We start from the raw sequence: 25135 nt of genomic DNA on the forward strand, positions 1-25135 counted from the left end.
CCTGTTTTTTACATGCATAGGCATATTGGTAGGATAAGTTTCCAGAAATAAGATTAGTGGGTTAAAGAATAAATACATTTGTAATTCTGTTAGACATTGCTAAATTGTCCACCAAAGGGATTATGCCATTTTGCACTTTAACCACTAAATTATGGAAGTGCCTGTTTCCTCATAGCTTCAACAGACTATTTGTAAACTTTTGTATTTTTTATAATTTGATGATTGAGAAATATTGCATTGTAGTTTATTGTGAATTTCTCTTATTTAATATCATCATTTCAGAAACATTTTTAAATTTTTAGATTTAGATTAGAAGTGTTAAATAATACACTTTTTTATTGTTGTTCAAATATAGTTGTCTCCATTTTCTCTGCATCATTCTCCCCTGCCCCACCCACCCCCACCTCCCACCCTCAGTCCTACCCCTCTTTGGCGTTGTGCATGGATCCTTTATACATGTTCCTTGGCAACCTTTACCCTTGATACACTTTTTTAAAATCCTCACCGAGGATATGCTTCTTGATTTGAGAGAGAGAGAGAGAGAGAGAGAGAGAGAGAGAGAGAGAGAGAACATCGATGGGAGAGAGAAACATTGACCAGTTGCCTCTTGCAATCTATGTATGTGCCCTGACCAGGGAATTGAACCCACAACCTTTTGGTGTATGGGACGATGCTCCAACCAACTTAGCCACCCAGCCAGGTCAAATAATACAGTTCTTAAAGACAATTTTTGAAATGAGCAATATTTGAATATAACTACAGAAATTACTATACATTTTATTAGAAGGTGTTTGTAGGTAAAATAAGGGGTCTTAATTTCTTTTTCTTTAAGGATTTTATTTAAGGGATCTCAATTTCTGAGGAGTTCCATTCTGCTAACCCATTCCTACTAAGCTAATATCTAACCCTGTAGACATTTGCCTTTATTCCATACCAGAACTTTCTATGAGAGAAAAGTAAAATCATACATTTTTTCTTTATTTGTATTTCCCTCCTTAATTTATACTTTACTAACTATAAAAGAGTAATCAGTCACTGACTCTGGTTTGCATAGCTTGAGTGGCCCCATTATCTTACTGCAAAGTGGAAAATAATTCTTTCTGAAAGCAACATTAATCCTTAAATATTGTGTATAAAGATATACAAAAATCAAATCTTTTTGGTGAATGTGATATGTGTAAATTCCACCCCTTCTGCCATATTTATTGCCAGACTTTTTTGCAGCTGTCTATAGCTAATGTAAATTTAATTTAAGAAATAAAACCTAAAGGCTAGAACTGGTATTGATACAGAATGCATGTACCTTTAATGACAATAGGTGCAAAGTAAAAGTTTTATATTATTTGAAGGGAGGAAGAAATTGATAGTGTGGGTATAACTTAGGTGTTATGAAAGTAAATGAAGCTGCAAAGATTGTTGAAGCTTTTGGTACATAGGAACATGTAAGATCACCAGATGAAAAGAATACAGCATGGGCAGTTACTTTTAGGCATCGATTCCCCATCTTGGATGATTATTCTGCTACTTAATCATCTAAGTATTTCTTCCCCATTGCCTAATGGATGAAGAGTCAGAAAAAAATCTCTATGCTGGAAATTTCTGTTTTGGTACTATCTTAAACTGATGTACCATGTGCCTTACATTTTTCCATTAGTAAAGTAACTTATTTCCTGCAAATTTAAGAAACAACAGTTGAGCCCTTGCTGGTGTGGCTCAGTGGATTGAGTGCCGGTGTGTGGACCAAAAGGTCGCCGGTTTGATTCCCAGTCAGGGCACATGCCTGAGTTGCAGGCCAGGTCCCCATTTGGGGGCATACGAGAGGCAACTGATTGCTGTTTCTCTCCCGCTCTTTATCCCTCCCTTTCCTGCCTCTAAAAATAAGTAAATAAAATCTTTAAAAAAAACAAAAAGAAAACACTTGTATAGTGTTAAGAGGAAAATAACTCACAAAGGGCCATGATCCTTCTTCTATTTGTAGCCTTTCTCTAACAGGGTTCTGTGAGAGAACCTAAGCCTTTTAGAGAATGATTCCAGTGTTCTTTTCTCAGTTCTCCTAGGGATGGTGCATAGCTAGTACTATTCTAGGTTCATGGGAGATAAGTTAATTCATTATATAGTCTGGTAGAACTCTGTTGGAGAAGGCATGTATCTAGAGAGTATCATATCAGGGACATTGTTAGTCGTGATGGTGTCTTTAATGGAGGTGAGCAAATGAGTTTCTGCCCCAAAGCTGAAGGGAAACCAGTTGTGTTGCTGGCTGTGAGGGATAACTAGCTGGAGTGTTTAGTAATATGTCTGCCATCATCTTTCGTTTGTCTTTTAAGTACGTTAGATAAAAAATAGTCATCTTTGTGTTGAGTTTTATTAGTTTGATGGTTTTCTAAAGTGTATATTCTGTAAAGCAGCCTTGCATAAAGGGGGGAACCCCTTTCTGAAGGACTGCTGTTTGACAATGAACAGGTTAAGGAAAACCTTCTTGAAATTTATGTTGGAAGTTGTTTTTGTTTGTTTTTTTGACCTGTTAGATTAGTAGTACTAATTTTTGTTAATGTTAATACTTTTAATCTGGTGAGGGTGTAGTGAAACTGGTTTACCCATACACCTCTGTATGAGGTGGATCTCTATGTACTCCTATAGTCTAGTGTGTATATATCCAGTTAGAGATAAAATTTAAGTTGCATAGTATTCTGCTGAATGGATATATCATAATTAGCCTGGAGACCAAATTCATACTAGTTTAAACTATGCTTTAGAGTCATTAATATTTTATACAAGAGGAAATACAATGAGTAGCCATATATGACAGACTTTAACTTTTCTAGTTATCAGAGATACACATGTTAAAATATGTGACCATTTTTACCTATTCAGTTAACAAGAAAAAAATTGTTAATGAATGTAGTTACTGCTATTAATGGTCTACTGCAGTCATTCTTAACTGGAGGCAGTTTTGTCCCCTCCCCAGTGGATAATTGGCAATGTTTGGGAACATTTTAGTTGTCATGAATGGGAAGAGGTTGCTACTGGCATCTAGTGAGTAGAGGCCAGGGGTACTGCTCAATATGCTTCAATACACAGGACAGCATCTACCATCTAACAAACAATTTCTGGTCCCAAATATCAACAGTGCCTGATTGAGAAACCCTGGTGTCGTAAAACTAGATCACTCATATATTGGTGTTAGCACTGAAATTGGTATCACCTGCTCTTTTGTATTTTATTTTTGTCATTGTTCATGATAATAAAATTAATATATTTGTAACAAAAATTCAAAGGATTCGACTTAGAAGGGAGGACATTTCTGAAATTTCAGCTCTCAGAAGTAACCACTATTAAGCTTTTCATCTAGACTTTTGCCATTAGGATAGTAACATACATATAAATATATTAATCATTTTCAAGCAAAAAAAAAGACGTAGTACTCTACATACTTTCTGTAACTTGCTTTTTTTATAAATACAATTTTTTTCATTTTTAAAAATTTATTTATTTTTGTTTGAATACATTTGTTTCTGCCTTCCCACCACCGCTTTCCCCAGCCGCCCTCCCCCATCTCCCTCCCCCATCTCCCTCCCTCAGTCCTTCCCCACTTTGGCTTTGTCCTTGAGTCCTTGCTATATGTTCCTTGACTCGACCCTTCCCTTCCTTTTCCCCGCCCACCTCTTCCTCCTTACCTCTTGACTCTGTTGGTTTCTTTTTTCTTTCAATGTTGCTGGTCATATTTTCCTTGCATCTATGTTTTGTTGGTTAGGTTCCACTTATAGGTGAAATCGTACGGTATTTATCTTTCGCCCCCTGGCTTATTTCGCTTAGCATAATGCTCTCTAGTTCCATCCATGCTGTCCCGGAGTGTAGTAGTTCTTTTTTTCTTTCTGCTGAGTAGTATTCCATTCTGTAAATGTCCCATAATTTTTTGATCCAATCATCTACTGATGGGCATTTAAGTTACTTCCAACATTTGGCTATTGTAAATTGTGCTGCTATGAATATTGGGGTGCATAGGTTCTTTTGAATTGGCGTTTTGGGGTTCTTAGGGTATAGTCCGAGCAGGAGAATCACTGGATCAAAAGGCAGCTGCATTTTCAGCTTTTTGAGGAAATTCCACACTGCTTTCCACAGTGGCTGCACCAGTCTGCATTCCCACCAACAGGGGACTAGGGGTCCCTTTTCTCCACAGCCTCGCCAGCACCTGTTGTTTTTTGATGTTTCTGATGGCCATTCTGACCGGTGTGATGTGGTATGTCATTGTGGTTTTAATTTGCATTTCTCTGATGGCTACTGATGCTGAGTATCCTTTCAAATGTCTCCAGACCCTCTGTATCTCTTCCTTGGGAAAGTGTCTGCCTGGATCATTTGCCCATTTTTTCATTGGATCGTTTGTCTTCTTGGAGTGCAGTTGTGTGAGTTCTCTATATATTTTGGAGATCAAACCTCTATCTGATATATCATTAGCAAATATATTTTCCCACATGGTTGGCTCCCTTTTCATTTTGCTGTTGTTTTCTTTAGCCATGCAGAAGCTTCTTATTTTGATGAGGTCCCAGTTGTTTACTCTTTCTTTTATGTCCCTTGCTTTAGGGGATGTATCAGTGAAAATATTGCTGCATGGGATATCTGAGAGTTTCCTGCCCATGTTCTCCTCTAGGACTTTTATGGTGTTGCAACTCATATTTAAGTATTTTATCCATCTTGAATTTATTTTTGTCTATGGTATCAGCTGATGATCAAATTTCAATTTTTTGCATGGAGCCGTCCAGCTCTCCCAACACCATTTGTTGAAGAGGTTATTATGGCTCCATTTTATGCTTCTGCCCCCTTTGTCAAATAATTGTTGCCCATAAAGACATGGACTTATTTCTGGGCTTTCTATTCTGCTCCACTGGTCTCTGGGTCTGTTCTTGGGCCAGTAATGGATTGTTTTGATTATATAGCCTTACAATACAGTTTGATGTCCAGTATTGTGATCCCTCCTACTTTGTTTTTCTTTCTCAAAATTGCTGCGGCTACTCGGGGTCATTTATGGTTCCATGTAAATTTTTGAAATGTCTGTTCTATATCTGTGAAGTACATCATTGGTATTTTAATAGGGATTGCATTGAATCTATAAATTACTTTGGGTAGTATGGACATTTTGATGATATTAATTCTCCCAGTCCATGAGCACGGTATATGTTTCCATTTATTTGTGTTTTCCTTAATTTCTTTCTTCAATGTTATATAGTTTTCTGCGTATAGGTCTTTTACCTTCTTGGTTAAATTTATTCCTAGGTTTAGGAATATTCCTTTATTTTTCTTGTTGCTATAGCAAATGGTAATTTTTTTTCTGATTTCTTCTTCTATTTCATTGCTGGTGTACAAAAATGCCTTTGATTTCTGAATATTGACTTTGTATCCTGCTGTTTTGCAAAATTCACTTACTAGATTGAATAGTTTTTTGGTGGAGTCTATTGAGTTTTCTATGTACACTATCATGTCATCTGCAAATGATGATAGTTTTACTTCCTCCTTCCAATTTGGATGCCTTTTGTTTCTTTTTCTTGTCTGACTGCTGTGGCTAGGACTTCCAGTACTATGTTGAATAGAAGTTGTGAAAGCAGACATCCTTGCCTTGTTCCTGATCTTACTGGGAATGCTTTTAGTTTTTGCCCATTGAATATGATATTGGCTGTAGGTTTTTCATATATGGCCTTTATTACGTTGAGACATGCCCCATTTATTCCCATTTGGCTGAGTGTTTAGATCATAAATGGGTGCTGTACCTTGTCAAATGCTTTTTCTGCATCTATCGAGATGATCATGTGGTTTTTGTCTTTCCTTTTGTTTATGTGATGTATTACATTTATTATTTTGCATATATTGAACCATCCCTGCATCCCTGGGATGAATTCTACTTTAACATGGTGGATGATCTTTTTAATGTATTGCTGGATGTGGTGTGCCAATATTTTGTTGAGGATTTTAGTGTCAAATGTTCATCAGCAATATTGGCCTGTGGTTTTCTTTCTTTGTAGGGTCTTTATCTGGTTTTGGGATTAGGGTGATGCTGGCCTCATAAAAAGAGTCTGGGAGTCTTCCTTCATCTTGGACTTTTTGGAATAGTCTGAGAAGGACACGGGTTAGCTCTTCCTTAAATGTTTTGTAAAATTCTCCTGTGAAACCATCTGACCTAGGGCTTTTGTATTCCGGGAGTTTCTTGATTTTTTTATTTGGACACTGCAGTACATTAAATCCTCTCTTACCCCATTATAGGGATGTACTACAGATTTCTCTCTCTAAGGTCCTGTTGATGAATATTTGGCATTTTCTAATATTGTATTATTGTACATAGTACTACAATGAACATATGTATCTGTAAATCTCTGTTTAATACTTAAGATTATTTCTCTATAATATTTTTTAGAAATAGAATTTCTAGGCCAGTAGGTATGATCACTAAAAAGTTGAGAGATATAGTCATATTTCCCTCCAAAAATGTATCTATTTGAACACACATCTATTTGAAAGCAGTTCTGCAACATATAAAAAGAGCCATAGGTATAGCAATACCCTGTTTCTAGGAATATAGCACAGGGAAATAGTCCAAAATTAAAAAAAAAAACCACACACAAATGTGTTCTCTTAAACTGTTAGTAATAGGATCAAAAAGATTAGAAGCAACTTTTAAATGTGTAACTGTGGGGACATGGTTACATAAATTATGTTATTTCCATTTGGACCCTTTTTGAAATCTTAAAACCCCAGGTTAGAGAAACTATCATAATTCTTATGTCATGATCAGTTGAAGAAGCAGAATTCAAAATCATATGTTCACTGTGATTACAACTAAACATAAAATAGCATGCATGTAACAAAAAGGGGGGAAAATACAGGTGGGAAAAAAGAGATCTCTCAGGGTAGTGGAATGATGGGGTGATTACCCCATCAGTTGTACATTGTATTACTTTCAGAATTGTTTATTTTTTATTTTTTAATCATTTATATTAACTTTTATCATTGAGAATTTTTTTATTGTTCAAATACATTTGTCTCCATTTACCTGCCACCACTTTCCTCTGCCCCTCCCACCCCCACCTCCCTACTTCAGAATTTTAAAAAAAAAACTCACAAAAATGTCACAGCTTCAGGATAAAATATTGATTGATGTGAAAAAGATGGGTTAGGATTTTAATCCAGAGGACAGCATTTGGCTAAAAATGAAGAAAATATACTTCTCACATGTTCTCAGCCCACCATGCTTTTTATGTGTTCTCATGTATTTTTGAGATGAAAGCATAAGATAATGATTAACGTGAATCTTGAATGTATATGGACTAGTCCAGGGAAGGCAGTCTCAGGAGTCATGGCATTAGATATTTTGTTCCAGCCAGCATTTTGGAAACTATCACCAGGGAGAACGAAGGTTGCTGTGGCAATGTCCTTTTTTCCCTCCAGCCAGCTGCTTTATTTTCATGATATAAGGTTGTCAGATCTTATAGTATAGTGGTGGGGCCCTTTATGTGTAGGTTAGAAAGCATGGCATTAAAAGCCATTTTGTGTTTATTAAAATAACATCAAACCTACTGGTCCGAAAATGATCGGTCACTTTGAACATTTAAACACAAATGTTTAAACGTTTCAGTTCAGATTGAGTCTCAGAAATTTCTTGGTGCCATTACCAGAAATTGACATTAGTGCTATACTTGAATAAAATTAGTAAAATTAGGAAATTTTAGTTTGGATTTAGTTTAAAAAAAAGATTTTATTTATTTTTAGAGAGAGGGGAAGGGACGGAGAAAGAGGGGGAGAGAAGCATCAACTGACTGCCTCTCACGTGTGCCCTGTACCCCAACCAGGGACCAACCTGCAATCCAGGCATGTGCCCGAACTCCAGAACATGTGACCTTTCACTTTGTGGAATGATGCCCAACCCACAGAGCCACACCAGTCAGGGCTGGTCTTAGTTTGTTGGTTTTTTTTTTAACTGAGAAGCTGTGAAAAGAACTTGGTGTACATGGTACAGCAAACTCATTTTGTAGTCTTGAGTCAGAAAAAACATTGCCGTAACCACAGGGAGAATTCATTATGTTCTTAGTAATAATGGGTTTTTTTCCTCCTTTTTTTCTTTGATATGACATGTATGATATGTTTCAGTCTGGACATTTTAGAAAAATAATGGTACCTCAGGGTCACCCGTTCAATTTCCAGTCTAGGGCACATGCCTGGGTTGCAGGCCAGGTCCCCACTAAGGGGCATGCGAGAGGCAACCACACAGTGATGTTTCTCTCCCTCTCTTTCTCCTTCCTTTCCCCTTTCTCTAAAATTAAATAAATAAAATCTTTTAAAAAATCTTTAAAAATAAATACTAGTACCTCAGTGTACTGAGATGAGAACTAATTTAGTAACTGGTAGGCACCCTTGCCAGAGACCTGGTGGCAACAGTGAATTTCTCAGCCATTTCTATTTCCTGGGATTACTGTTTTAAAAGAAGCATTTCAGACAAGGTTTCGACTATGAGTTCAAGATGGGAAGTGTCTCCTATAATTGCCTGTCTTGGCCTCTTGCAGAGTGAATTTCTTTCAGAAGTCTGAGGTGGAGGGAGGATCTAGCTGGGTATGCTAAAAGTACTGTTGAGTAGATTCTAATTCCTTGAAAGGTCTTTCAAGCCCTTTTTCCTGTAAAAGTCCATTTCAGTGAGTGAACAGATATTAGGCATTGGGCCCATTCTAGTAGTCTAAAAGTTGAGAGAGTACTTCAGTCATCTTTTTTCCCCATAGAAAAAACAAAATGTGACTGTGTTGAGTGTTATTTCTCTGCTGGAAATAAGTGTGCTTTTTCATTAGTTTGTTCATATCAGTCTGTTAGGGCTTTCAGGCACTCAGTAAGTCTTAAACAGAGTCACAAAAGAATAGTAGTGCACAATATCTGGAGGCTGGAGGAAAAGGCTCAGTACAATTTTCATATAAAGGACCTTAAAATATTCTACCTCCTGAAATTGTCGTTTAACTAAAAGCTGAGTTTTCTTGTTAGCTTGAGCCATTGAACGGTGTTTGGGTAACCTTTTGACCTTACTTTGGCAATTTGAATCCAAAGTTTTTGGGGTTTTTTCCCCCTTTGATTTCATTTTTTTAAGCTCTATGCTAGATAATGTTTTTATTTATGTACTCATGTAATTATTTTTAGATAATGTTTTTAAGTGAAAATTTGCTTCTGAAAGTAAGACCAATCTCTCCTTTGTAGCTCAATAGTGGCATACCAGCCAGCTGGAGACAACAGCCACACCTTCGATGTCACAGCCATGTTCAAGTCTATTGGGATTTTCCTGGGGATCTTCAGTGGATCTTTTGCAATGGGTGCTGCTACTGGAGTGGTGACAGCTTTAATATCCTTTTATTATATTTTTATCTTTTCTCATTAACCCAACAACATAATTGAATGCTGTGTTCCGTAGTCTCTTCCAGTTCCATATTGGCATTGTGTTACAATTATTAACTTCATAACCAAATACTTGGTTTGAAAACATTAGCCAATCATCATTGCCAATAAATAAAAGAATTTAATTGTTTTTTGTAGGGCTCCATGTCCTCAAACTTTCACTAAGAAAGTTTAATTAGACACAGTGACCCTTTGGGGTGAATGTTAATGTTGTACACTAAATCGATAAAAACTTAGATATATTTCAAAGAGCCTTTGGGTGTCCTGTGTTGCTGTTCAGCCTGGCAGTCTTTTGCTCTTAGTTTACAAGGAAAAATAGGAAACCTACGATCATGATGCCAACTGAGTAAGATAGTGTTCCTGGGCCAGAACAGATGGGAGTTCATGTTAGCTTTCACCGATATGAACCTTCTGCTCCAGAGTCCTAGGCACTGCCACTGATTTGCTGTTAGAAATATTGGGCAAGTCTTTCTTGTATTCATTAAAGAATACAAGATTGCCTGCTACATGCCAGATGCTATGCTCTGAGCATCAAACAAAAATGAGACAGACATGTCTTCTGTCCCCCTGGAGCCTCTGGTATAGCAGCATTGACAGTTGACCTCCTAGGTCCCTGTGTAGGAAGGTGGATGGTGGGAGCAGTGGGGAAAATCAGTGGGACTAGATAAAGAGCTTCCAGCTCTTTTATATACTTTCCTATAAAACAAATCCTTTTTTTAAGAATCTATAAGTTTGGTACACTTCAGCTTTGTGCTGGAAGAGACTTGTCTTAGGGCTTTTTACAGGTGAGTTGGGGCACAAAGAGGCAGTAAGAAGAGTTCTGAAGTAACCAGGGCCAATAGTTATCTCTTTCCTATTACAATTTCCTTGAGGGTAGGAAGTATATCTTACTAATCTTTTTGTTGTAGTACATGTTTATTGAAGTGAATGGAGATTGCAGTCTGAGATTTGTTGCAGCTTCACATGGGCCCTTCCACTGTCAACTAACAAATACTTTTTAGACTAGTATGAGTGATGTGCCTCAGTTTCTTTGTCATGGAATGTTCCGCATCACAGAGGTGTTAGGACATCGAATAAATATGACATCTCATGGAAATTACATTTTTAATAAATGTGAATTGCTGTAATTATGGAAGCTCCCTTGCTTTGGGTCACACATTAATAATCAGTAGTTGGCATGTTGTGTATCTGATCTGTTGCTCCCATCTCTGCCTGTCCTTTACTCTGTGTTTCTGGCAGGACATGTGATACACATGAAATAATTTGATTGACTAAGCTGTATGACTTCCTCATTTAAGGGATGGCTGCTCACTCCTCAGTAAGATACTCATTTTAAGAGTTTCTTCATTCTGGTGCCTTCTTATTTTGCGACTTTGGTGTTAGAGAGGGTGGCTAATCCTTCTTTAACTTTCATGGTTGCCTTGCTTTGACTATTATTTTTTCTAGTCACATTCCTGTATTACGAGATCTTGTTACTAACCTTGACAGTCTTACGTGACAAAGTTCACCAAATTACGAGAGTTCCAGTTGTTGGAGACAGGCTTGTTCTTCTTGATGTCCTGGAGCACCTTCCTCTTGGCTGAAGCATGGGGTTTCACAGGTGGGTTTCTTTCTCCTTTCGACTGTAAATCCTTAGAGAGACTATGCCAGGCATTTTTTTTTCTATGAGTAGACTAACTCCACTAATATTTGAACATACGTGTTAAAGTTGGGATTTATGCTGTCACTATAGAATATAAAAAAGATTTTCAGTGGAAGTAGTATGTCTCAACAAAGTATGCCACAATTGAAAATGTCAACACTAAGCATATAATCTACTTCTGTAAAATAAAAGCCTCAGTAGAAAAGTCGGGAACTCTCACATGAACTTGGAATTCTTTGTCATAATAGGTGTGGTTGCAGTGTTGTTCTGTGGCATCACACAGGCCCACTATACATACAATAATTTGTCCACGGAGTCTCAGCATAGAACTAAACAGGTAAGAGAAACTTTATAGTTTGTGAATAAACTTTTCCTCCCTGCAGTGAAACAGAAGTGTTTCATACTGAAAAAAAATAATCCTTGATCTGTTCAAAACGATGCCTACTCATTGTGGCTCCTCTTTCTTTGACTCTAGAAATAGATGGAATTAGCAGGTGAAGGGTGACTATGGGGTAGAGGTAGGTCAGCAGACTATCCACAGGCTATTGCTGCTGTATCAGTTAGCTTCCTTTTCTGTTTTCCTAATCTCATGGCTTACTTTTTACTAAGCTTAAATATTTCATTTTTATTTTATTTTCCCTCTGGGCATCAGTGTTTATATTTTTAAAATTAAATTTATTGGGGTCGCATTGGTTAATAAGATCATACAGGTTTCAAGTACACATTTCTATGATATTAGATCTGTATATTGCACTGTGTGCCCACCACAAAAATATGGAACAGTTCCTGGATCTGTGTGTCCCCTGCACGGGGGCCATGCCAGCCTTCTCTGTAACATTCCCATTTTAGTATATGTGCTGCCGAAGCGAGCACTGTAATAGCTTTTAAGAGGAATGTTTTAGAAGTTCACTTAGGTCTAAGTAGAACTACTGCTGTGTGATATTGGTAAGATTAACTTCTAATCTGACTAGATGCAGTGCCAGGTGATACAGCGAAGATTAAATTCCTTCAGGCACTTCAAGGGTACTGTGTATTCAGGAATGTCAAAACATCAGTGATTGGGCATCATATGGCACTGAATGATCAGTTGAGCTGGGTACCTGAAGGAAATTATAAAAGAAATAGGCATAACATTTTCTAGTCTTATGAGGTATATGGGGCAAAGACATAAACAATGTGTAATGACTAGAATAAATACAGATGCATGCTCGATTATGATTACATCAAGAAATAGAGGCTTTAAGGTTTGCCAAATGATTAGAACACTTGAGATTAGCCTGGAAAGGACTCATGATAAAGCAGGAACAAAGGTACTTCTTCTTTTCTTCTTTGTTCTGGAGCCACAAATTTAGTGTATGACATGCTTTTTTCCCAACCCTTCAAAAGAAATTAGGCTTTTCCCCCCATGGATATACATCGGGGTTACAAATCCCTTCTACAAGTTAATGCAGTGCAATAAATATATAGAGAAATAATCAGCTGGTGAGGGGTTGGCATTTTTGTAGGCAGCAGGGTGGTGAATTAAAAAACAAACAAGGTGTGAGTGTTCAGTCTTACTGGTGATATAAAGTTTGTGTACATAAAAAGACTAATAGAACTTCTAGTTGTTTGTTTCAGATTAGATTTCATACCAGAGTTCAGAGAAGCGGGGAGATGGTTTGAAGCTTGAGGAGCTGGAAAGCTATCGTAGAGGAAATGGTGAGACTAGAAAGCTGGGAAAGATTCAGAAAAGCCTAGGGGAAACAAAACCAGCAGAGGCAGAAATAAAAAGGCAACTAAAATTTTCAAATGGAAGGCAGTAAAGTGCAGAGCAGGGGTCGGCAAAGGTTAGCCAGGCTTTCCTGTGAGGTCTGCGAGCTACGGATGGTTTTCAGATTTCTAAGTGGTTGTAAACAAATCAAAAGAATAATTTGTGAGATGTGAAAGTTACATGAAATTCCTATTTCAGTGTCCATAAGTAGCTGTATGGGCACACTGCCACACCCATCTTTTAACTAAGAGCCTGTGGCTACTTTTGTGCTAAGATGGAAGGGTTGAGTGGTTGTGACAAGGGACCATGAGGCCCACAAAGCCTCAAATGTTTACTCTCTGTCCCTTCACAGGAAAAGTTTACCAACCTCTGGTATTGATTAAAGTAGAGACTCGGGAGTCACTGTATTGTTCTAGATCTTGCTTCCACTACTTACTTGCTGTCTGTATGAACAGGGGGGCAGTTACATAATTTCTCTGTGCTTCAGTTTTGTCATCTTGAAAATGAGGATAATAATAGTGCCTACCTCACAGTTGTGGTGAGATTAAAAAAGATAATGCATGTAAAGTCCTTAGCATAGTATTGAACACATAGTAAAAACTGGATAAAGCTTAGCCATTAATCATTAAACAAATAAGTAATAATACTAGTATATTAAGTTATTTAAAGTAAATTAAGTATATACTTATTTATTTTTGCTTCTATTCCCATTTTTCAGCAATAAGTCAACACCAGTTTAGAAAGATTAACTAATTTGCCCAAACACACATGGCTAGCAAGTGGAGAAGGCACTTGGATTCCTGAGCCCATGTTTTATGGGGGTATAGGGCTCGTGTTAAAGAGCAGTGGCAGATAACCCTGATGCACAGAGGGATGCTGGGTTAAGGGATCTTTGAATTCATTCATTCAGTAAGTCTCATATCCCTACTCTGTTAGTAACACTTGACAAGGCAGTGATATCAACAGGCGGAAGGTGGGCAGGCAGCTGGGAAGGGTACTGAGCACAAGACACTGATGCATGAGCCCTTACTCCCTAAGCGAAGGCCAAGACCCACGTAAAAAGTGAAATTGCATCACACGGAGGCGATATGAGAGTTGTTATAATGAGTCCTGTGCCAGGACAAAAAAATTTGAACTGTATCTCCCAGTCTCCAGTTCATGCTCATGTGATGAGGGAAGTGTCTATGAAACTGCCATGCTTAGAGAGATTCATTGGGTGGAGGTGTAGCAGATAGGTGACAGGGATACCACTTACAGTCCTTTCACAGCATGATGGGTGGGGAGTGATAAAAGGTAGACAAGGGTAGTGGCAGAGACAACAAGGAACATTCCAAAAAAAAAAGATTGTCAGGGTTTGGTGAAGGAGGATAAGAATGACTGGATATGAGGATTGGAGAAGAGAAGCTGATTGGGGAAAGTAAGAGGCGACATTTCTGGTCTTTTCTGTGGGACTGGGAATGTCATCAATACATTTGCTTGCCTCTCAATCACGTTTTTCGGAACATACATGAACTTCATATATTTGAAATGTCTGTTTCATTATCTTAGTAATACTCATGTTTTCAAATTATGTAACTTAATTTATTTACTGGCCTAACCTTTTGACATTTCGTTTCAGTTGTTTGAGCTTCTCAATTTCTTGGCAGAGAATTTCATCTTCTCCTACATGGGACTGACACTCTTCACCTTCCAGAACCATGTCTTCAATCCAACATTTGTAGTAGGAGCATTTGTATCCTTTATTATGTGTTCTATTTTTAAAACTTTATTTTAAAACTTTTAAAACTTTCTCCTTGGAAGGGAGAAGCTGAGTACATGAAAGGGAGCAATCAATATCGCTGGCCTTGTGATAAGACAGGAGGAAATCAAATGCAAAGCATGTGGGGAAGGCTTGGCCTTCAGTGGAAGGAGGCATAACTCTACCACAATTCCAGGAGAGGATAGGTTATGTAGAGATGAAGGTGTATTTTCGAGATGGTGTTCCTGACTGATAACCTCTATTTTAATCTGTTAAGTATGAGGTGAAAGTATCTGCTAAATGAGATGGGAGCAGGTGGCCTGTCAGTTATCTATTATGTAACAAATTGCCCTAAAAATTAGCAGCTTAAAACAACAACAGTCATCTATTATCTCACACAGTTTCTGAGAGTCAGGATTCCAGGAGCAGCTTAGCTGGGCTGTTCTGGCTCAAGAGTCTCTTATGAGGTTGCGATCACTCTCGGGGCTGGGACTGTGCTCTCTGCAGACTTGACGAGCTGGAGAATCCACCCCAAGCTTGCTCACGTGGCTCTTAGCTAGAGGCTTCCGTTCTGTTCCATGTGAACCTCTTCTTGGAGCAGCTCACAACATTACTTCCCCCAGAGGGAATGAGCTGAGAGATCCCCAAGATGGAAGCCAAGCGCCTTTTATAACTTAATCTTGGAAGTGATATATACCATCATCCCTTCTGCCATTTTCTCTTGGTCACACAGATGGACCCTGGTGCAGTGTGAGCAGGGACTTCCCAAGGCTGTGACTATTTGCAGGCAGGGGTCATTGGGAACCATCTTGGAGGCTTGTTTCCACAGGTGACAGGAGTTTTGAGATGATTTAGAAATAGCTGTTGTAGACAATGGAAGAGTGGGTTGACCAAAGAAATGCTATAGGAATGCGGAGCAGTATTAGGGACCTGTTTGAGTCTGAGAAATAGGTATTAGCTGTGGAATCAGTCTGTCCTGTTGTATGACTTCATCCTTAGCTGTGAGCATGGAGGAAAGAGATGGTTGGGTCCACAGAACAGGGCAACTGAGTGTCAGGTATTGGGGAGTATTATTAAGGTGTGGTTAGGAAGGGAAGTGAAGCAGCAATAGGACTTACTGAAGGGAAAGTAGCAGAATCTTTGGACGAGAGGTCCCAGTGAGGTGGAAGAATTATCCAAGTGACATAGATGAACAGGAAACATGAAAAAAAAGTTATGGTTGGAGAGAAGGATATTTGAATTGGTGATTTTCAAAAGAAGAATTTTAAAAACCTCCGCAATACACTTCTGCTGAAGAGATTAACAGAAATACATACATACATCCATATATATATATATTTTTTTCATTCATTCCTCACTCAAGGACTTTTTTTTTTCATTGCTTTTAAAGAGAGAGGAAGGGAGAGAGAGAAGCATCAATGTGAGAGAGAAGCATGGATTGGTTGCCTCCTGTACACGCCCCAACTGGGGATTGGTGTCTGGACAAGGGGTTGCATGTGGCATGCCCAGGCTGGGGATCGAACTCGAAACCTGGTTATGGGACGACACTACATCCGACTGAGCCATACCGGCCAGGGCTAGCAAAAATATTTTTGAAATTAAAATTCTAAGTACAATCTGTTAGAAAGTGAGGTGTCACTGCAGTGCCATTCTGCAGAGTCTTAGTCTTCTGGGAATGAACTTCAGGCACAAAAAAAGATAAAGCCCTATTAATAAGAGGAGAACATTAGCTGGAAGACTCCCATGAGATCAGTAACTTCATATCCTGCTGGTGTTTGAGAAATTTTTGAGCAGTCAAGTGGCATGACCCACTATACTTAACCAGAAACAAGGCTAAATAGTCTCCCTAGGTTTCTGAGTCTGTTAGGAATTGAAGTTTCTCGATACAAAATCTTACCATGCAAACTGACTCTTGCCAAGGAGAGCTGCTCTCTTCCTGGCTATAGTACTTAGGATGTAGGTTTCATTTTATGTGACAAAGACCCAAATTAACTGAGGTTTAAACAAGATTCAAGTTTTTCAATGAGCATATAATGCTGTGTGCAGTTTGTTTTGCTTTTAGCCTTACAGACTTTAGCCATTTACAAAGGTACTTAGGTCAGCACTTGTTTTCCCCACTTTGTTTCATTTTTAATCTTAGATTTTCCTTTATACTCCTTTCAGAAAAATGGGGTGGAGATTATATTGAAACCCCTGAAATAAAAATTGTTATTGTAAAGTAGGAGTCTCTATAGATAGCAAACTGAAGGAAAAGACACTAAAATTGTTTTTTTTTTGTTAAAACCATTCTGAATTCCTATTAAGCCTTCCCTTTGAATTAGGGTGGAAGTTACAGAGTTGGAGGAACATGGAGTGCTTAAGCTGCCCTTTTACTTGTTCTGAGGAAGCAAGGGCAAGTTTAGTGCTACTCTTCCTCCTACCAACACTGACAATTAAAATGCATTAGCCTTTTATATTAATCTTAAGATTGTACCAAAGAAGCTTTGCTTTTAAACATGTATCTGTTCATCTCATAAATTTCCTGTATGTTAGATCTGTACTGTTCAATTTGGTGGCAAGTAACCACTTGTGATTACTCATTTATTAAGATTTTCTTTCTTTATTTTTTAGAGAGGGGGAAGGGAGGGAGAGAACCATTCATGTGAGAGAGAAACATCAATTGATTGCCTCTGGTACATGCCTGGACAGGGGACCAAACCTGCAACCCAGGCATGTGCCCAGACTGGGAACCAAAGCGTCAACCTTTCGGTTTACAGGACAGTGCCCAACCCACTGAGCCACACTGGTCAGGGCTACTTGTGATTGTTTAAATTTAAATTAATTTAAATGAAATTAAATTTAAGTTTCTAGGCCACACTCACCACATTTTAGGCACTCAGCATGTTGGACAGTGCAGATATATAACATTTTCATCATTGCAGAAAGTCTTATTTGTTTGCTCTGTGTTAGCGGAATCAAAAGATCGTTAGAAAGTGAGCTTCCTAAGATTCTCTTTCACCATCTTGCATGTAGAGTCTAAATAATATTAATATAGTAAAAAGAAATTGTCCTTAACCTATTAATAATTTTAGATTGCTATTTTCTTGGGAAGAGCTGCCAATATTTACCCCTTGTCCCTCTTACTTAATTTGGGTAGAAGAAGTAAGATTGGATCAAATTTTCAACACATGATGATGTTTGCTGGTAAGTTATAACTTTGCCTCTCTTTCCCTACTCCAAGAAACCACTCACAATGCATATGCCATCTTGATTTTAAATGGAAATGACATGCTGGTAATGTAAAACTCCTTTAAATATTGAAGTTGCAACCTTCAATAGAAAAAAATATATATAGTGACCATTTCTCTTCTATGCAAATTTTTTCATTGTTCTGGTTCAGAAGTATGTCACACATAGTAGAGAAGATGAAGACTTACGCACTTTCACACAAAAACCTGTATGTGAATGTTTATGGCAAATCTGTTTATAATTACCAAAATCTAGAAACAGCCCAACTGTCTGTGTTCCAATGGGTGAATGAATAAGCAAACTATGGTACATCCATGCTATGGAATACTACTTAGCTCTAAAAAGAACAAACTGTTGGTACACACAACAACATGGATGAACCTCGGAGGCAATCTCAAAAGGTCATATACTATATGATTCCATTTATATGACATTCTCAAAAAGACAAAAGCATAGCACTGGAGAACAGATGAATGGTTGCCAGGGGTTTGGCAGCGTGACAGAGAGGTTGGACTAAAAAGAGGTTGAGCAAAGGAATTTGGGGGGAGGGGCGGCAGATAATGAAAGTGTTCTGTGTCTTGGTTGTGTTAGTGGTCACACACTTCTGTGCATTTATCAAAACTCATGGAACTGTACACCAAAAAGAGTGAATTTTACTCAGGGGTGGGCGGGGGAGTGGAGAGCAATTGGGGGGGGGAATTGGGCAGCTGTAATAGAACAACAATAAAATAAAATGAAAGAAAATAAATTTCATAAAATTGTTAAAAGATCAGTGCATGTCAGTATATTCTACTAATTCTCTTTCCATTTATTTGTATATACTTATGTATGTTGACATATATTATGTATTTGTTCATGCCCGTCTTAAGTTCTCAGAATGCCATGCTAAGTTCTCTGAATTTATGAAGCTCATATTGGTAATGAGTTATTGAAGGATTACCTCTTCCATTCCCTTTTAGGCCTTCGTGGCGCCATGGCATTTGCCTTGGCCATTCGAGATACTGCCACTTATGCACGGCAAATGATGTTCAGCACCACACTTCTGATTGTGTTTTTTACTGTGTGGGTATTTGGTGGTGGCACCACTGCCATGCTGTCATGCTTACATATAAGGTAAGCAGTGATTGGGGACCTCATTTTAGTATTAAATTATAATTCAGGTTATTTTTCTTTTTCTTTTTTAGAAATGATTTTATTTATTTACTTTTAGAGAGGGGATGGGAGGGAGGGAGAGAGGGAGAGAAACATCCATTGTGGTTGCCTTGCGAGCGCCCCCTACCAGGGACCTGGCCTACCATCCAGGCATGTGCCCTGACTGGGAAGTGAACTGGCAACCCTTTGGTTCACAGCCCAGCGCTCAATCCACTGAGCCACACCAGTCAGGGCCAGGTTATTTTTCTTTTAATCATGAGAAAATTTTAAGCTTTGACAAATCTATAATGTTTAATGTTTTCCTTTAAAAAAGCTATATAACATGTAGTACAGAAAAATGAAAAATATGCAAAAAAATAAAAACCATTATTAACACTTTGAGGGATGTTTTTCTTAGACTTCAAAATGGGGCAACTCTACAGGTACTCTTGTAAACTGATTTTTAAATGCAATATAGCATGGGCACTTATGTTAGTAAATATTATTTTAATGGCTGTGTCATTTAATCAAATCTGTACATTTGGACTTTTGTATTATTTCTAGGATTTTGCTGCTACCATTAGCATTCGAGGATTTTGCTATTACTATTACTATTAACAATGTGAACATTTGTAAATACACGCATCATTGTGTATTCGTTTGATTATTTCCTTAAGATGCATTCCTTGAAGTGGAATTGTTTGGTCAAAGGATATGCATATGTTTAAGGCTTTTGATCCATATCACCAGATTGGATCAAAATTTTTCTTCTGCAACCTGTAAGACAGTTCTGTTCATCCCAACCCTAAACGATATTAAATATTATCTTATACTTCTCATCTTTATGAACAGCACAGTTTCTGACCTGAAAATCCAAGGTTGAGATTGTGAGGTCTTCATCTTAGATGCACACTCATTAATGTATTCAGTTGGAAAGTTCCCTCCTATCTCAAGAGTTCCGCATTGTTTCTATGGATACAGCAGTCAATGTTGCTAAAGCCTTTGTATATTTCAGTTCTGCCTTTGTCTGAAAGTTCATAGACCTTAAGAGCTACTGAGTTTCCAGAATGTGTAAGGTGCATTAGAGAAAACAGCATTTCACATTTTATAGAATTCATTCTCCATTTTTGCATTCTATTATGCCTTTCTTTTAACATTCTAAAGCCCAGCCAGCCCCAAATCACGCTTTGAATGTGTTTATTATTGTCTTTATCTCACTTTACTATTTACGTCCCTTCCTCACAATTTCTATGCTGTTACTGTATATAATCAAACAAAAGAATAACGTTTGTATCACCCTGATTATTACTTCAGGGAGGATCTGGCATTTATTCAGCACCTACTATGTGCTGGGAATTGTGCTAAGTGCATTTTACACATTTATCTAAACAAGTGAGGAAATAGAGCCTTAACATTTTTTTCTAAGTTGTTCAAGGTCATATAAGCATTTAAATGATGGGCAGAGGAACAGCATCAAAAAACGAGGGTGGTAAATTTTAGAAGGATTGAACAACTTTATTTTCTGAAGAGCTTGTAAGTGAATACTCTTCCTTATTCTAAGAGAAACAAAATTAAATGTAAGAATTTTGGAAATCTAATACCTTTAAAAGGAGTCTCAGTGTTTAAGTAGAATAAGTTCTCTTCCCTAACTGCCCTACACATAAACCAAACAAAATATCCATGCTTATCCCCCCAAACCCACTAAACCCCCTACTCACAGAAAGCTGAATTCACCTCATCAGCTTTGCAAGCTCTTGGGACCCATCTTGCTCTGTTCTGTAGCATAGTTTGGTACTTAATTATATATATTACCTCACAATCTTAGGTTCACTCTTGTTGTTCTTTTTTAAAGATTTTATTTATTTTTAGAGAGAGGAGGAGGGAGGGAAAAAGAAAGGGAGTGAAACATTGATGTGTGAGAGAATCATCAGTTGGTTGCCTCTTGTGCACCTCCAACTAGGGACCTGGCCTGCAAGCCAGGCATGTACCCTGACTGGGAATCGAACCAGTGACCTTTCGGTTTGTGGGATGATGCCCAACCCACTGAGCCACACCAGTCAGGACTTATTGTTGTTTTTGTTTTGGGTTTTGTTTTTGTTTCTGTTTTTTTTTTTTTGGCCTCTTCAGAGAGACTGGAATTTAAGTTTTACTTCTGAACTCCGAATTTGTCTAGTACAATTTTGAGGAGGCTGATAATAAGTCCTTAAAGTTTAAGATTAATGCAGACTTGGACTTGAGTTTGAGTTCTTGCTCCTTCTTTACTAATTCTGTGATATTGAGCAAGCCCTTTACTCTTTTTAAGCTAAGCACCCTACAGTGTACAGAGCAGCCCCCCATAACAGAGGATGACCTGGGCCAAAATGTCATTAATGTGAAGGTTGAGACCCTGCTCTAGACACAGTGGTAGTAATAAGACAAAAAAAGTCCCTGGTTTCGTAAAGTCCATACTTTAGTGGGAGAAGACAGACAATAAACTAATAATCAAGTGAAAATGACAATTTTAGATGATAAGTCCTATGATGACAAACAAGGTACTGTGATAGTGACTGGGGATCAAAAGTATTTTTTAGGTGCAAGTCAGGAGAGAGAGCACGCGCGCGCTCTCACGCGCATGCTCTCACGCGCGCGCTCGCTCTCTCTCTGAAGTTACATTTAAGCTCAGTCTCCCTGAAGGACAGGGTATTACAAGTTACACAGTGAGGAAGAAGAAGAGCAGTCTAAGCAGAAGGGAAAGCAAGTGCAAAGTTCCTGAGGCAGGAACAAACTCGACCTCTTTAATGAACAGGAAAAAAGCCCACACAGCTTGGGATATACTTAAGGGTAGGTTGAAAGTGAGTTGGGCAAAATCCTATAGGGGAAGGGGTTGTCAAATACATCCAATAAAGGGCAGGTAGTAACTATTTTAGGCTTTGCAGGCCATATGGTCCGTATCAACTACTCAGCTCTAGCATGAAAGCCCCACAGACTGTACATAAGTCGGTTGGTGTGGTTGTGTTCCAACAAGACTTTATTCACAAAAACAGGAGGTGCACTGGATGTGGCCTGTAGGCCGTAGTTTGTGGACCCCTGCTTTCAGGTCTTGTAGGATATGGTAATGAGTTTGGATTTTAAAATCCAGTTGGAAATCTTGTACGATTTTAAAGCAAAGGAGTGATAGGATTATTTTGTAGGGTCACACCAGCTGTTGTGGGGACAGTGGATCCTCAGTGAATTAGAGCCAGCCAGCTAGCTACTCTTACATTCTATCATAGTTTGTGACAGTCCCATTTGGCTCCCTGTCATTTACCACACATATTTTGCACTTCTCTTTCCGAGCATTTGCTTCTGTTGTTTATATGCCTGGAATTTTCTTTCACCCCCAAGAAATGACAGAGCTCAAGTGCCTTCTTTCTGCCCTCTTCTTTTGTATTGGAACCAGTCTTCCATTTGCTTAACATTGGGTATCTTTATTACAGCACTTATTTCAATTAGCCTTGTGATAATAACATTGTTATAAGAGCTACCACTTCGTGTTAATGATGTACCAGACACTCTTTTAAAATCTTGAGATACATGTTTCTTATTTAATCCTTGCAGGAACTCTGTGTGGTGGATATTAGCCCCATTTTCCACGTGCTAAAGATCACAGATCATTGGGCTACATAAGTTGACTAAATTCACTCTGGTATAAAGGAGCTGAGGCCAGATTGAACCCAGCTCTCCCTGATTGCAGTGCCCTTGAGGATTTACGCTCTTTTTTTGTGACTGTTTCCCCCACCAGTCTCTGAGCTCCTTGACGGCAGGGGCCATATCTAATTCATGTCTGTGCTCTGTGCCTAGTGAAGTGCCTGGCAGATAATAAGTGCTTTCTAAAGGTTTATTGCATTGAATTGACTTCTGATAATGTTCCATCTGAGTATTATAAATGGGCTCTCTCTAAGACCACTAGGTGTCACTTTAGATGCACAAATGTGGTTAGAGTTCTCAGTGTGGCTAAGAAGATACTGAACAGCTTCTGGCTATTTTAACAAAGAAGAATCGAACCTTTCTTGGACTTATAAATCCAGTCATATCCATCTGATTTCAAATACTTGACCATGCATTACTTGCCTTTCAGATGAGATCTTGCATCATTTCACTTCCTTTGGTGTTTTTTGTATTCTGGGTTGCTACTGCTACAGCTTCTCAAACAGTGCTATTTTCTCTTTGTTTTCTGTAGTAGTGACCTTAATCAGTAAACATTTGAGCACCTATTGTGTGTCAGGTACTGTACTAGACTCTGGGGATGCAGAAATGAATTGAGACATGGCCTTTACCCTCAAGGAGCTCGCAGTCTATTTGGGGAGACTGACAGGTAAATAACTATACACTGTTCAGTGTTATAGAAGAATCTAGAAAATGCTGTAAAAGCGCAAAAGAAAAATGGTTCTGCTTGAGGGGGTCATAGAATGGTTCATTTGGGGCTCAAACAAGGAGTAGAAAAAATGAGAGACATTGCATTTCAGATAGAGGGAACAACATGAGCAAAGGCATGGAGGCGAGGGAGAGGGCAGGGATTTGGGAGAGGAAGAGTCAGGTGTGACTAATAGAGAATATATTGAACAGAATAAAGGGAAAGGTAGGTTGAGTGGTGGGGTGCTAATTTGCAGAGAACCCTGAATGCCACACAAAGGACTTTATACTTAACCCTCTGGGTTGTAAGCCGCTTTCAGAGTCTTTTGTCAAGGGAATCAGCCAGTGAGCTCTATGCTTTAGGCAGTGAAATCTAGAGAGCTTGGCAGCTGGAAAACCATACATCCAGTTGCTACAGACCCCGTGAGTCAGAATGAGGCCTGAGTGTGAGCAATTGGAATGGAAAGGAGATAGGATCTGAGAGACGGTTTAGAAAGAATGAACGATTGGCGAGTGCTGCTGCTGTTAAGGGAATGGAGAGGAGTCAGAGAGAGCTTCTCCATAGTGAAGTTGTTCCCTGGGATATGGAAAGCAGGGATTCTGAGCAGATGAAAAAGAATGATCAAGAACCAAAGCTAATGTCTATCCATTAGCCTATGGGGAAAAACCTCTAATTGGACCCTCTCTTCAGTCATCACAACAGAATGTTACCGTGAGAGCTGAGAGGTCTGAAAACACACAACTCCCTCCTGAAATTGCATTGTGCCAGCCTTGTTTATGGAATTACCTAGTAGTTCTTTGCCAGTAACTGGGGCAATGCTGCTTTCCCTGACTCTGCTTATAATGGACTTATATTCAGAGAAGCAGATGTTATTTTTCTGAAACTGGTAAGTGGGATTGCAGGAAGAGAATTATTAGTGGATAGACCGTGCTTGCCTAAAGATGCGAGTTGTTGCTAAGGAAAGTGGCAGGAGCCAAAAATTTAAATCAACAACCAGAGAGAAGCAAGAACACATTACTCATTCCATAGCTTCTGTGTTGAAAAAAATAGTTGCCTGACAATATACATATGTGAAGACATGTTTTTTGGCTTCAAGATCTCATTTGCTTTTGTATTTCTCCTTTAGGGTTGGTGTTGATTCAGACCAAGAACATTTGGTAAATATGTGTTTGTGTTGTCCCTGGCATTTCTGTTGAATGTACAGTTGTTTGGAAAGAATACAATCTGCTGTAGACTTTATGCCACTGTTATTTAGATCCTGTCCCATTTGTATAAGTTTTTAACTGGCATCGTTCCTGGCTTTTCTCACTCTGTGATAGAAACAAAACTGAATTTTAGACAGCATGTGGTTATCAAGGGTGACAGCTCTCATATCTGTAGACCGCCCTGGGCTGTGACTGCTCTGGGCACAGGGAGCCTTTTTCCACTTTGGTTTGCACATGAAGGCTTGTCTCTGATGTAAGCCCCACTCCAGCTGTTCCTCCTGTGTAACTTTCAAATTGGATGACCAGCAGCTGCCCTTGAGGACTGCCTAGAAGCTTTGGAATCTTCAGCCAGTCTTCCCTGCCTGTTCAGGAGAATGCACTTTCTTACCCTGTGCCTCAGCCTTGCCCACATTTCCTTGCCTGCCTCCGTGTGTTACTTTCTCAGGTGTTCCTCCGCACCTGGACCCGGTAGACTGAGTGCAGCGTAACTCAGTGCCTTATCTAAACTGACTGCTCTTTTCAGGCATTTTCAATCCATAGTTTCTGAGCACCACTTGAATATGTGACACTGTTCTAGATGATAGATGGAAAGTCAGAGAAATATTTTTAAAGATGGAAAATGTTTCTTTTGAAACACAATTCCTTTTCTTGTCTGAAA

The 25135-nt window shown here is 38.7% G+C and overlaps 1 protein-coding gene and 1 non-coding gene across 3 annotated transcripts in view; one reads left to right on the forward strand and one right to left on the reverse strand.

Annotated features, from left to right (window-relative positions):
- The window catches only part of SLC9A6 (solute carrier family 9 member A6), a 57546-nt gene that overhangs the window by 17475 nt on the left and 14936 nt on the right, over positions 1–25135 (forward strand). Inside the window, exons 7-14 of one of the 2 annotated variants that reach the window (XM_054578099.1) lie at positions 9217–9358; positions 10906–11011; positions 11302–11390; positions 14422–14535; positions 17613–17724; positions 18729–18882; positions 23144–23233; positions 24399–24429. In XM_054578099.1, the coding sequence (XP_054434074.1) occupies positions 9217–9358; positions 10906–11011; positions 11302–11390; positions 14422–14535; positions 17613–17724; positions 18729–18882; positions 23144–23233; positions 24399–24429 (838 nt within the window). The remainder of the gene's footprint in view (positions 1–9216; positions 9359–10905; positions 11012–11301; positions 11391–14421; positions 14536–17612; positions 17725–18728; positions 18883–23143; positions 23234–24398; positions 24430–25135) is intronic. The other variant, XM_054578098.1, reaches the window with a different exon arrangement.
- Positions 11822–11926, reverse strand: LOC129074325 (U6 spliceosomal RNA). Its single transcript, XR_008529533.1, has one exon. It is a non-coding gene; the product is annotated as a U6 spliceosomal RNA (small nuclear RNA).

Source organism: Pteronotus mesoamericanus, unplaced genomic scaffold, assembly GCF_021234165.1.
Source record: "Pteronotus mesoamericanus isolate MK-2021 breed Mesoamerican mustached bat unplaced genomic scaffold, CSHL_Meso_final contig_49, whole genome shotgun sequence".
Classification (NCBI taxonomy): Eukaryota; Metazoa; Chordata; class Mammalia; order Chiroptera; family Mormoopidae; genus Pteronotus; species Pteronotus mesoamericanus.